Here is a 14,756-nt window from a genome sequence, read left to right on the forward strand (position 1 = left end):
TGTACCGACAAGCCCCTCCTCCTCTGTTTTAGACATAGATTTGCCAAGCACAGCACGGCAGAGCATCACGTATACATACAACATCATCATCTTTATGTCATTCGACTGTGTTATGATTAGATAGGGTTACTTCAACAGAATATTTATACGTACAGCCAGAATCATTCATGTTATGTCAAAAAAAGCACATCAATTAATTATCAAAAAAAGATTAAGTCATGTTTGGAATATAAAATAAAAGCTTTACGGCACTGGTTTTGTAAGCTATGGGTGAATGTGGAAGAGGTGAGCAGGCGTGGGAAAACCTAGAATTGACCTTATTGAGGCAACAGGAACCAATAGGCTCACTGATTATTATATTGTTCTAGTGGCCGTGGCCTATGGCGGCCATTTAGGATGATGCTACTGCACATAGCACAGTGCACACTGGCAGACGTGCTACGGCACAACTCAACTGGGGTAACAAGGCACAATACAAGTCATTAGAATCCAGCCGTGAGGGCTGTGCAGAGGTGAACTGAGCGGAGGTGCATAAGGCTAAAATAAGGAATGGAATAAGGCGCTGGAGCAAAAAGAAACCGTTTGCCCATTCCAAGTACTCATATAGCTTTTTTTTTTTTTTTTTTGTAAAGTAGGAGACAAGATGTTATGTTGGGCCTCCATTTTATTTTTTTTTCCAAAAAAATATATAATTTGCATGGTTTAAGAGTAGAATAATAATAATAAACTGCAAGAACTGCCTATGGCAATTTACACTGGCTGCCTGAAGGAACATTTAAATTATCCATAACTGACTGACTGCAAAATGAACCCAAACCAAAGTGGTTGTAATGTTGACACGGAGAAACAGTATTCAGCATTCTAAGGTTTATCACATTTGTTTCTCTTTGCGGTTACTTTCTTCATGCGCACAGGCTCTACATCCTTCATTAAAACTTGAATTAACCCTACAAACGCACTGGAAGATTTAATATTGACCACAGATAGAAGGTTCATCAAGATATTGGCTCCTTGTAATGCGACTCCGAATAAGGAGTATTACACCTCTTAGGGGGTGACTGCTACTACATATGATAAAGTAAAACTTGGTGCTCTTGTCCTGCTAATAAGGTGTGTGCGTATGTGTTTTGGGGGGGGGGTCTAGATGTTTTGGTGGTCATTGGGGTTAGGGGCCTGTTTACAGTCAAAGACAATCAAAGCTGATTGCTCAGTGAACCTTGTTGTCCAGCTGCCCCCGTTATTTCCCTATACACTAACTCCTCTAAGATCTCTGGAGGAGGGATGGGGGATGGACACTGGTCTTTTGTTTTTTAAGCTTGGACAAGTAGCAGTTATCCACCCAATCACAAGATGTGGTGGCTTGAACTTCCCCCTCCCCTCCAGCCAATCCTTTCCGATTAAGCCCCCCAACTAAACCCTGACTGGTCAATTCAAACAGCAAACGGTTCAACAGAAAACGGCTGACCTAAATAGACTGTTTTCAGCACGGTTGAAAGCTTAAATCAAATCTGTGAATCTTCTAATTGGTCTTTCAATTTTTCCAAAGTCAGTCCATCTAATTTTCCAATAAATGTATGGAAATTAACAAATGTCAGGAACTAGTAAAGACTGGACCCCTGACAAATTATCATACTGTTATGTAGGTGTTAAAAGACGATAAATGAATTATGTATTTCCCCAACTCCCATTCACATACATAAACCTATATTCACACACACAGACTGCTGCAATATTACACATACATGCATGCATACAGCTGTACAGTGGGCAAATTACGGACCTGGATCAGATTTGAACACACGGTATCACTACAGCAAGGGCCATCTATATTTAAAAAAAAAAAAAAGACATGCATTCACTTATGTACAATATAATTTGTGTATTGACCATTCTGCTTAATACCCACACTAATTCTTTTTTTTTTTGTGAGAAAGTCCAGGAAGTAAAATTCATAAAAGTTTTTTTTTTTTTAATTTGTATTTGATAAAAAGTTATTGTGCTCTGTTGTGATTACAGTACAACTCAATTTCTCTTCTCAGCACCACAGCAGAGCCAGGTCTTCATAAGAGGAGTATACTCCCATTTGTAAATAACGAAGAGCTAATAGTCAGGTGAGTCAGCCCATCCCAGCTCTTGTTCCATCTTCGTTGGCTTGTGTCCTACTCCCTTCCTCTGTTTCCTCCCTCATTACATGGTCCCTTCTCAAGAAGAGGACATGCTAGACAATTGAACCATCCCTGTTCTGGGCAGGGATCATGACAGGGATGGCCCCCATGCGGCTGAGGTTGGGGCCCGCCATCTTGGCACCAGAGGGCGGAGGCAGAGGGGGGTGGCTCGGTGGCCTCTCGTACTCCTCTGATGAGGGAATCTTGTCGTACTGGGGCTTCAGGGCGTACTCGTGCAGGTTGGAAGGTGACATAGAGCCCAGAGAGGAGCGCTGGCTACCCACAGTGAAGCTGCGCGCCGTTGAAACACGGCTCTTAGGCGGGGGCACGTCCTCTCTGAGAGGAAACAGAGAAAGCAGCACATTTAGACAATAGGACAAGACTGCAAACTCACTTTCATGGGCTTACCTGAGTGTCAAGTCGAAGAAACTGATTATGGAAAATGATTTTCTGAAGTGCTATAAACCATAATAAAGTTTGAGGGCATGCAGGTATAAAAGCGTGAAATGTTTGGTACTTAATGCCCACAGTGAGGAAAACAAGGAATACTTAAAGAGTCTGCATGAGTAATTTCAAGAGTGAAACATGATTTGACTCAGTAACGAGGGACAACTAATTGGAGTTAGCCCATTTGATTGGTTGAGGCAGTGTCTGCACTGCTCAGCCACACTGACTTTGTAATAGCCTGTAGACATTGAGCTGAGCAACCAAATACAGCTATGCCCTCCACTCCCTCTGCCACCACATTAACAACTAATAAGCAGCAATAATCCAGTTAAATGCTCAATCAAAGTGAGCCTGAGGGGCCAGAGCTTGTTTAGTCCATAGCTTCATGCTGTGGTGTTTCAGCGAATGTGTGTCTGTGTATACGAGACAGGACCAGTGGTCTAATCCTCTTTGTCCTACAGCGTGAGCAGTGTCACATTGTGGTCTTAGACAGATTCAGTCCACAGCAGAGTGATAGTAAGCCCAGGGGTTGTAGAGAGCCTGTGGGCCGGATGCAGAATTGGATGGCGAGGGGGGTTTTAGGGTAGGCGGCTCTGGGGGGGGCAGCCAGCAGCAGACATGAGACAGGATCCACAGAGCAAACAAAGCTTTCAAACTGATTACCACAGCTGTTTATTTGAGTAGGGGTAAAAAAAAGAAAAAAAAAAGAAAAAAAAAAGGAAAAAGAAAAAAAAAAGAAAATGCTGATGGAGAAAAACCATTTTCATGGTTGTTGGGCTGTTGGAGATGTGTTTGTGTGTTTGTGTATGTGTGTATGTGTGTATGTGTGTATGTATGTGTATGTGTGTGTGTGTGTGTGTGTGTATCTGAGATGACCAGAGGTCAAATTACATAGGAGGCTCAGATTAATAATCACATGTACCCTCTTGCATTTACTTTGCTTACCTTTAATCCATTATTATACAAACTGAGACACATTTCTCATTATATAGCAAAGACTGCACAGTATTACAAAATATTCCTCCATCCAAAAGGAGCTTTGGGTATCTCATTGAAGTTTTAGTGAGTGCACCTTATCTCATTGCAGATTTCCTTCTCGTACTTCCTTCTGTGACGAGCACGGCAACAGCAGAAGAGGATGATGGCAATAATGATGAGGATCAGGAGTACAGCAATTATGGCTCCTGCAATGATGCCTGCAGTGTTTGGGGCTGGAAAACACAAGGAAGAAAAGGGCCGGAATGGTTGGTAAATGTAGCAATGGGTTATTTGCTAAAAAACAGTGTTAATCTTTGTGGCGCACCTTTTTAAAAAAAAAAAAAATCAAGTTGAAGAGAGTTAACAATTTCTTAAGTGCAACAATCACCAATGTCACTCAAGCAATCACTGAAGTGCAAATTATACTTTGTGGCCCGTGAGGATGAGGCTGAAACAGAGATGGGATCAAAGTGTCAGGGCAAGAATGATTACCTCTGGCACATTCTCCAGTTCTGTAGCTTTATAGCACACCAATAAAACAGTGGTCCTGAGCCAATGAAAGGTTGGGAAAAGTAAAAAAACACTGAAGTGTCCATGTTATTACGTTAGCAGCATCATGTTCCAGCACTCCGCTACAGCTGCCCCATGCTGCAGCACTTGAGGTTGACAGCACTGTCAAAGCATGTGGTACCAGAGCTTCTACTACCCAAGAAGATGAATGTTAGACATGCTGCCTAAACCCTCAAACTATATTCTATGACACTCTTCAATCAGATTTCTTAATTTAATAGAATCTTCAGCAAGGTTGTTACTTCAGTGGTGGTAGCACTGAGAGGACTGTGTTTTGATCCTGCCACTCAGCTTGTCCATTAAATTTTTTATGTTTAGCTGTAATTAACTGGCAGGTTTTTACTGCGGTCACCTCCTTCTTCTATTTGTTGGTGAGGAAATATTGAAAACAACTGAGCTCTGGCTGTATACGTGCTAGCACTGATAAATGTACTATCAGTGCAGATACAGGAATAGTATATTTTTGTACTGAAAAGTACGTTTATTTCATAAATGTCACATAACATGACGGATCCTAGATGCACACCTTTTGATGCAAAAACAAAAAAAAAGTACAAAGCAGTGTGACGGTCAGTCACCCACCACTTTGTTCCAGGCTGAAAATTTTCAACTAGAGATACAATAATAGATGAATTATAATCACTTTGGTGATCCTCTGACTTTTTCCCCACTGCCATATCAAGTCAAAAACTTAATCTGTCCATTTTTTTTAGTTTTTAAAAAATGACCTGCGAACTAAGGGCATTCCCATCAGCCTCAGCTATACTTTGTATTTTATTGTCGCAAATGTTAGCATACTAATATGCTAAACTAAGATTTTTAATACGGTAAATATATCTGCTAAACAGCAACATTTTAGCAAGCTGACTTTAACATTTAGCTCAAAGCACTGCTGTGCCTCAGTACAGCCTCACAGAACTGTTAGCATGACAGTAGTCTCTTAGGTATGTCCTCAATATTTAGTATTTATATGTATATTCTAGTCACAAAGGGTAAATAACTACTCTTGAAAATACAAAATGTAGGGGTACAAACACTTGAAATACTTTAAAGAAAGGATACCATATTGTATCTTTATAGGGTACTGCTCCAATGACAAACTTTTGTATTCTTAAATTACATTTCTAATCTACCTTTTTTTTTGAGTGCAGGAAATATTTGCCAACTGACGATTTGACAGTACTTTTAAAAGGTGGTCAGACAGGCGAGCAACAATTTTAAGTGTGAAACAGGCCGAATATAGGTTCATCAACATGAAGTTAGTTGGGTACTCACGAGGTGTTACATTGAGATACAGTATACATTCCTCAGTGCCAACACGATTGCTGGCAGTGCAGCGGTAAGTGCCAGATGCAGTGGCAGATGCATTCCTCACGTTAATGGTGCCTCCCACAGGATCTGTGGTGAGGGTGAAGCACACATCACTGAAAAGATGGCAGTGTTAAACAGAAAGCAAACCTGTGTGAAGGACTTGATAACTGTTTTGTATTTGTTTGGGAGTGATTGTGGAAAGGGTCAATTACCCAACACAGCGGAGGCGGGCAGCAGCTTGCTGTCACTAGTCTTCTCCCAGCTGTATTGCAGGGGGTTGGTGCCCTCGCTAGATAAGCACCTCAGCACAATATCTTTGCCTTGCTGTGTGGGGCCTTCAGCGTAGCACCTGGGCTTGGACGGCTTCACTGTGAAGTAGAGGGAAGTGATTGAGAAAGGTGGAGAAGAGCAGATATATCCAGGTGGTCACATTAGCTTGCAACAACAGTCCTCCTGCTGACAACCCTGTTATTTTTCAGTTTTGAATGCTGTGGGCATGTTGTGTATCTGTGTGTATTGTGCATTCTGAAAGTTTATGTCCTCCACAGTACAAGCAGCAGTCATCAGCATAATGAGAGTAGTAATCAGAGTAATTGATACAGCTGCTGTCATTACAGGAGCTGTCACTCAGGATAATTGCAGGGGAAGAAGGGAGCGGTGTGCCATTGGACACACAAACCAACGTGCACGAAGGGTTAAGGATGGAGGCAAAGCTTTCTGTCTAAAAGCAAAATTCATGCCAGTAAGAGTGTTAGCAGCAGATGAGATGGGGGATTCAAAAAGAAACAGAGCTCAGTGAACCCCTGACCACAATCAGCCAGGTGACAAGATATACAGGGGATGGGAGGTAGAGAAAAAAAGAAAGTAACTATGAAAGTTGATTTTTGGATAGTCAAAATCTGAGGCCACTTTCCAAGACTTTGCTCTCTGTTAACTGACAGAAAGCTGAGATCATGGTGTGGTAATGGGTTCTGTAACAACAAATCTCAGATCTGAACCAGGTGTCAGGTGGGAGGAGGGAGCTTAGCAGGCATAACTGTAAGGATTAACAGTAGACTGACAGTACTGAGTGCTCCTACTAATCTAATAAACACACACAGGGTCAGAGTGGACGGGGCAAAAAAAGAGAGCAGGAGAGCAAAAATTAAGCGAGTGGTGATGGACAGATGTTAGAATTATGGGGGCCAAGGCTGTACAGCTCCTAACTCACTGGCCTGCTCTTTGCTGCTGCGTTACACCTACACACACATTAATGCACTAAACAGTAAATGTCAGAGAGCTATGACATTTTGAATGCATCTTTTAAAGGTGAAAGTCAACATGACATGCCTGAGGGCTGTACCACACAGTTCCTCATATTAGGACGGCTGTCTGATGAGCAGATTTATTTGTTTGTAAGATGAGGTCAAAGAAGAAGGTGACAGAGGCTGGAGAAGTGCAGAGAGATAAAGGGCAGAGTGATGCAGTCAACTGGGCTCCGTTAAATGAACAATGAATAGAGATTTATGAGTTGCACAAGGCTATCTTGTAGACGAGAGATGCAGAAACGGATAGCTAGATTAAGGTATTCATTACGGTCAGAAGGTGCACAACTTCAAAGAGTGACAACTGATTGTTGAAGGGTAAACTGAAATAAACTCAAAGAGATTGGCTGTTGAGCTTTGCAGTGAGATCCTGGCTGTGATAAGTATGTCTGGACTTCAGGCAGGCAGAGCTGAGTGATCGGCTGTTGAGAGTATAGGTTGGGTCTAGTCAGAAACAGTTGTGAGAGTTGCTGACATGCAGTGCGATACTGCAGGTGGGTACTCTTTTACTGTTATCTTCAATGTCCTTCTGCAACAAGAGGAGAATACACAACAAGGGATGCTACCTCCTGTACAGTACCTGGACACCCTGTACACTGCAGGTGTCAGCATGTGCGTTTACCTGCATATGGCAGTGTTTGTGACAAGCCACAGCACCACCCAGTGTATAAATTGAGGTATGTGTATGTTTGTGCACCCATATGCATGCATATCTCCCCTGGTCTTCCCTGATTATTCACCTTATGACAAGATCAACCTGAAGGTAAAATGCAGAGCAGGCAAGATGTCCTTGCCTCTCCTTGTCAGTCTTTCTTTGCTTAGAACACGCCTGCCCCTGGGGTCAAAAGCTAGCAGCCTGTCAGTTTCTGTATCCTCAAGCTATTTCTCATGCACACACACACACACACACACACACACACACACACACACACACACACACACACACACACACACACACACACACACACACACACACACACACACACACACACACACACACACACACACACACACTTCTATCTTTGTGAGTACACTCAATGACATAATGCATTCCCTAGCCACTTACCCTAACCTCAACCATCACAACTAAATGCCTAACCCCAAACCTGACTCTGACCCCTGAACCTAAAGCTAATTCTAACCGGAACCCTAAAACCAAGTCTTAACCCTCAAACAGCCTTTTGAAGTTCTGAGGACCCGCCAAAATGTCCTCACTCCGTAAGGTCTATAACTCAAACTGGTCTTCACAAAGATAGAAGTACAAATACACACTCACTATAGCTTAAGACATCTGCATTTTAATCACAATCAAAGTTGGATTTACATTTTAGTCACATAGCTGATACTCTTATCCACAGCAGGATACAGTCAACACATTCAAAAATTTCAAAAACAATAAACAATCAAAATAAGGATCACTACTATCTTGATGTTGATACTACAAAATAGTAACAGTGACCCTGGAATGATCATAAACGATACATATGTTTTAAGAAATACTTTATAAGGAGAGAGACCCATGGTTTTTTTTTATATACTTTAACACAGGCACCTGAACATCATGAATGAGGGAAATGTAATATAAATGGATCATTATTTGGATAATACATATAATTGGTATTTGAATGTGCAACATATTAGACTGTTACTGAACAATGACAATTAACATACGATTTCACTTGTATACTGTTTCTCTTTTATACAGGATTGCTTAACTAGGCTGTTCTGATGAAATGATTAACTTCAACAATGCAACTGACCACATTTTCAAAACAGCCATGACAACTACTGACGGATCAGCAGATTTACTAACCTAAGTGGTTGGGAATATGGAACTGTAGCACGGAGAAGCCGTCACAGCAAATGCACAAGCATATGTATCAGCGATTCATTTTTTCATGTTGCTTCTAGTCAGATCAATTTTTATGTAAAATAGTCTCCCCAAGGGCTTAGTCATTGGTTCATGGGTAGGCTGTAGTTACGGTTAATGGTCAGATTATCCATGCCCATTCATCACTTTTATTAAGTAGTGGTGCTTAGTGGTGCCATAACACGACATCAGAGAAACCTGTTTGTTTTCAAATAGCTCATCTTTCTGGTCAAGCTAGTTGGTGCAGTGCAGTCACTTTTGTACACGTGATATCATGTCAATAAGAATAGCAGCCATTTTCTGAAGCGCGTTCTATCTTTAGAAAGGAGAAACTATTCTGATAACAGGGCTGAGATAACGACACATTACGCAGCTTATCCCACAACACAGACTCTGGCAGTGCATGTGGGTTGTTTTTCCCATATGCAAATACCAGGCGGGTTTCGGGAGGCGATTTACTTTCGACATCATTTAGTCAGTTGACCAGCCAGCAAGGCCAATGTGTGTGAGTGTGCGTTTGCCTAGGGAGTGAATCATCTGACTTATACAACTCTGATGTGTCACCCATTATAAGGTTTGTCCATGTTTTTAAAAAGACAGGATAACGTTGTTTGCTTTGAAAATGATTGGTAATATTCCAGATTATTTTATGAATGACCTATGCCTGTGCTATCTGCCATTACTAATGAGTTAATTAAGGTTTCAAAATAAATAATATCTAATTATATTATATCATTAATTATTCAATTCATTTAAAATTGACATTATAATTGAAAAGTTATCTGATAAAATGCAAGGAACAAAAAATATTCTGTTCTTCAAGACCAATACTTGTGATAAATAATAAACCATGACCACAATGTTTAGTTGAGAGAAAAAAAACAAAAGAAAACAAAAAGAAAAAAAACACAAAAAAAAACCAACCAGGATTATGAATTCAGACATAACCAGAGAGCATCTAGGGTGAATATAGAATTGTATCACAAAGGGAGCAATGCTCTACAGCCACTGGGAAGGTTATGCACTCGTTTTTGAAGGGATTACATCACAACAGCCAAGGAGGGCAAAGGGCGTGTGATTTGGTGCATTTCCACTGTGTGGAGAAAAATAATTTACCCTGTGAGAAAAATATGACTGCTAGCTCAACACCAGTGGTTTGTCTTGCTGTGTGACTGTTCTACTCACCCATAACGATCAGCAGCATCTTCCTGCTGCGGATACCAGGAGCCTTCTTCACCTTACACTGGTAGGTGCCTGAATCTGATGATTTAAGCCCCGTCAGGTTGATGGAGGCGTCGCCGTTTTTGGGATCGGCTGAGTTGAAGTGGACTCGACCTTTCATGGGTGCATAGTAATCCTCGTAGGCCCTGTCGCCTGAGTAAAGGATCACCTGGTGATGGAAAGGGAGTGAAGGGAAAAGAGTTTGCATTAGGAACTTAAACCTACTTACAATGATGTCATATATCAGACTTATCTGTTTATAAAAATAAAAGTCCTTCTAGAAAACAAATAAACAAAGGCCTTGAAATAACTGTTGTGTGTTATCTGAAAGCAAAGGCCTTGCTCACTGAACCAACCAAAATATATGAAAGATAGAAAGCACCCTCTCCTTTATCTCTGCAATGCCCTTCAGCCTGTGCTGCTCTGCCCTTTCTGTGTTTAAGAGGAATGAAGGTGGAACGAACAAAGCCACCACTGTGAAGCCAAATCAACACCTGCTGTGTCAACAAAGAGCAGTAGCCCCCAGTTCTGTCCAACTGCCCCCCCAGTGCGCACGCACACACACACACACACACACACACACACACACACAGTCTGGGTCTTGAAAGCAGCAAGGAAATGCCTAGAAATAAAGGCCAGGTGGAGCCAACAAGCCTCATAGCTAGTACTGGGGGTGATAGTGAGGGGAAAAAACAAAAACACAAGGAAAAGAACAGGGAGGAAAAAAGAAAAGCAAACAATGAAAAGAGTTCTCATTCTCCTTTATAGACACTGGCATATTCTTCCACATTTCCATGGAGACAGCCATCAACAGGCTTTTCTGTGCCATGATCAACACCAGGCATACACACAGCAATACCCCTGGGTGGAGGGGAGGGGAGAAGAAAAACTAAACGTGGCATGAGGAGAGGAAGAATAATGAGCCCATCAGAGGAGGCAGAGCACTCAAAGGAAGCACAAGAGGAGCAAAACAATGGGAAACATAGTCAGGGAGGTTCTAGTGTGTCTACACCAAGCTGCCTTGTTGCTCTATTTCCAACTGGAAGACTAGTTTCTGGAGCAGCAAGGTTGACATGCTCACTTTGGGTACTGTGTTCATCTTGTACATATTAGCCATGTAAACAGGTAACTATTAAAATTCCACTTGGGTCTCAGGGGATGGGAAACCTATCTTTCTAACTTCACTGGGGATCAGAACATCAGCAGTAACAACACTGATATGCGAGATGAGACAATGGAGGAGAGGAAATTAAACTGCCCTAAGCTAAACCAGACAAGAACTCTCACTTGGGCTCAACCACTTCACAGGCACACAAATGCGAGTGCTTACACACATGCACACCTCTAACAAATAAAATCTGAACTGCACAATAACCTTGAGAATCATGATCCAATGGGAAAAAAAATCCCACAAAGCGCCTGGGGAATGAAAATAAAAAGGGCATATGACTAGACAAGCTGGCAGGGGCTGGAAAGGACAGAAGAGCACTACTGTCTGTGTGCTGTGTTTCATAACAGACAGGTCACTCAATGATACAATCACCACCTGGCGTGGCCGTTCGCAGTGAACGGATCATGCTGTAGAGGTAAAACACCTCTATTGGCCAGGCTTAGTTTCATCAGACACATCTAAAGATGAGGTCATTGTCATGTGATGCTGTTGCTCACGGAGGGAAGAGGAAGAGGTGCAGATCATTTGAGAGGCAAAACAGAGGACTGCGCTACCTGTATACTCTAAACAATCTGCAGACCTTGAGGGTGTTGTGTCTTCGCACTCCCAGATAGCCTTTTAATTTGAATATAAGTACTGTACTCCTGCTGCCACATGCTTCTACAGGAATGTCACTGCTCCAAACTGTTTTGCAAGATTAAACAAGAATCACTACCTGAAAATTGGATTAGTGTCCTTCAATGAGGCTACAGAGAATCTAACAAAATGTGGCCACGAGCATGCGTGATCCTCCCTGATATACAAACAATGCAATTTTGTCACAAACTGTGTCATGGCTTTACATCCAAATCCTCCAATACTTTGTCAACATGCACAAATTCCTGTCACAATAACTTGAGTAATCAAAATGCTCTGCTGCTGTGCTCAAGGACAAAAGAGTCAGTTTGTATGAAATGGGATAAAGCTATGTATTTTTAATGTATTTTCCTCAGCAAACTCCTCTCCTATTCACACCATTCAGATTTGGTTTTCATAATTGTTTTCCTCGTTGTTCTCACAATGGTGGTAAAGATTCAGGGCACACCCTCTTTTCAGCTAATCTGTAGCCAGGGAATGAGAGCCGAATGCAAATGACTATTACTGTAGGCATGCCTGGCATCTCTCATTCAAGCCCAACAAAGCAACATGCATTAACTATGCTTCACCACCCTCTAAAAGACCCTAATAATATGTGGGATATTCCAGATGAAGGTGGACAACTTTCCCCACCAGATACTGAGCTGAACAGATACTGTTGTGATATTACTTGTGATTGCATCAATGCAAAGAAAATGCAGCTGGGATATATGGTTCATAATTTGAATTGAATTGAATTCTTAAATTAAAAGGCTACTTGCACATGCCAGGGACACCATACAACCCAGCTCCCTGCCTGCAGCAGGACTAACAAGTTCCCAGTTGTGCGACCACGGGGACAGATCCTGTTGACTAGTTCTACGCTTTAAAGTTTTATCTGATAGCGGCTGTTCCTTTAAGAGCATCCTGGATTTTCTCATCTCAAGCCATGTGAGGCAAGGTTCTCCATGGTTTCTGAGCGTCTGGGCGCCTCTGGCTATAAAGTTTACCCTTCATTCACATTGCCTTGCCTGACCTGGTAGCTTTGGTCCAAGCAGATCAGCCTAATTGCATTGAACACTGTCACATATATTAAAGCAGCCGCTTAGAATTAATATGCCGCTAATTACAAAGAATTTACTCTGTGAATGACTTCATATTGGTTAAAGGCTATTTGAATGTGAGTGTGTGTATATAGCGAGCAAAATTGGATAGGTCAAGGAGAACAAATACGTTCAGAGAGAGATGTCTGGCCTGCTTAAATTCCAACAAAGGTTTGGCAACACTAATTTTTGCTCAGCAAAAAGGCAGACCATAAAGAAAATAAACTGTGGAACAAGATACAATTTGGGAACGTATTTCTACAGCTACATCCAGACATGAAGAGGAAAAGGCGTTACTTGGGAACCATCCATCCTGAATTTTGGCCTCACTTGTATCATCGAGACACTGAAAAAAATTAGAAAATTTAAAAAGCACTGAAATGGATATTTGATCATAAAATGAAATATTGAAATGCTAAGAACAAACAATGTTGATAGACTTTTTGACTCCACCTCCCTTTTCTCCAATACACCAGTTAATGATTCAAAGTAAAAACAAAATAGGTCAAAAACAAATAGATGGGGTAATTAATGGCACAACTCCAGACAGTGGAGAAAGCACCGACCAGAAGCAAGAGTGCAGAGCTCTACCTGGGTGAGAGCAGGGCTGGTTAGGTCAGTGGACAGAGATGATAGTGGATGAATGACAGAGAAAGAGAAGCCTAATGATGAGCATGTGACCTATTTCCATCATTCTGGGAAAAAACAAAACAAAACAGAACAAAAAACTAAAGCCACAGGACACGGGTGAAAAAAGGAGGAGAGGGATGGGAAAGCTTGGTGACAGGTGGGAGATAAGGGGAGTAGTGAGACATGGGGGAGGTCAAAACCACTGGAACGATCTGGCAAGAATCTGTCTGTATGGCTATGAAAGCCCGAGGGCATGTGGAGTTCCTGCAGAGTTGTATCGTCTTCCCTTTTCATGGCTGAGGGACATGCAGGAAAGGAAAAACACTGCCTGGGATAAAGGGGGCTCCCATCACTCCCACTATGCGTCTGTGAAAGCACTGCATAGAACAAATGCTCAATAGAAATACAAGTGGCTCAAATTACATTTGTCCTGCATACTGTATGCTCACTATGTTACATTGCGACACCTCAAGAAAATACACACTTAACATGAACGTGTAATACATTTCATCTCTCGTACAACACACCAAGCCACACATACACCTCCATAGCAGAGCAGGTTAGTGCAAAACCACACACATTGAACAAATGAAGGACTTTTAAAGCCTTTAATCCTGAGAGGAAAATAAAACAATTGTAAAGGTACATACAGAAGATCAGTTTGGAAGAAATCCTACTAGCTACCGACCAAAAGGCGAGAACAAAGCCTGACTTCACTGTAGATTGATAAAGTGACTGTGTTAAATAAAAGTCGGTCAAAGAACAGATAAATGCCAAATTATTCATATGCTATTTTTAAATAAAACTGCATTTTCTCCGTTTGTGGGCAGCATCTAGACGTACCACTTTGTCCTCTTTCTGGTTGTCAGAAGAAAGCAAGCTCCATTCAATATCCAGTGGTCCAGAGTCTTCAGGGGCCAGAGTAAACTGGCAGTCCAGCTTTACACTCTGACCGCTGGCCTTCTCTAAGGATGTCGGCCCTGTAGATGTAATCTCTAGACCTGAGACCAAACCTGGACAGGGACACACAAAGAGAGGAAATTAATGTCAACACTCTCACATGCATAATAATAGACTTAATAATAATAATAATAATAATAATAATAATATAACAATAATAGACTTGCAAGCAAGTATAAAAGGGGTCCACCGATAACAATGCAATTCTAGGGTTTCTTTAGCGTTCACCAAATTGAAGACTTTTTAAGACCTTCTTGATACCTCATACAATTCAATTCAACACCTGTTTCAAAGAATAAAGGAAACCCAGGAGGGACAATTCAATACAGCCTACATTTATTTATTAACTACATGAATTTATTAACATTTATGTCAACACTTTCTAGCTGTATATAATTAATCGTAATATAA

General features: G+C 41.5%; 1 protein-coding gene across 1 annotated transcript in view; it reads right to left on the minus strand.

The window, feature by feature from the left end:
• Positions 1 to 599: 599 nt before the first annotated feature.
• The window catches only part of cxadr (CXADR Ig-like cell adhesion molecule), a 41,101-nt gene continuing 26,944 nt past the window's right edge, over positions 600 to 14,756 (minus strand). Inside the window, exons 2-7 of the mRNA XM_040150574.1 lie at positions 14,229 to 14,398; positions 9,831 to 10,035; positions 5,684 to 5,839; positions 5,436 to 5,558; positions 3,685 to 3,823; positions 600 to 2,501 (exon numbers count right to left, since the gene is read on the minus strand). Coding sequence (XP_040006508.1) covers positions 2,219 to 2,501; positions 3,685 to 3,823; positions 5,436 to 5,558; positions 5,684 to 5,839; positions 9,831 to 10,035; positions 14,229 to 14,398 — 1,076 coding nt within the window. The 3' untranslated portion in view covers positions 600 to 2,218. The remainder of the gene's footprint in view (positions 2,502 to 3,684; positions 3,824 to 5,435; positions 5,559 to 5,683; positions 5,840 to 9,830; positions 10,036 to 14,228; positions 14,399 to 14,756) is intronic.

Source organism: Xiphias gladius, chromosome 17 (genome assembly GCF_016859285.1).
Source record: "Xiphias gladius isolate SHS-SW01 ecotype Sanya breed wild chromosome 17, ASM1685928v1, whole genome shotgun sequence".
In the NCBI taxonomy this organism is placed as follows: domain Eukaryota; kingdom Metazoa; phylum Chordata; class Actinopteri; order Istiophoriformes; family Xiphiidae; genus Xiphias; species Xiphias gladius.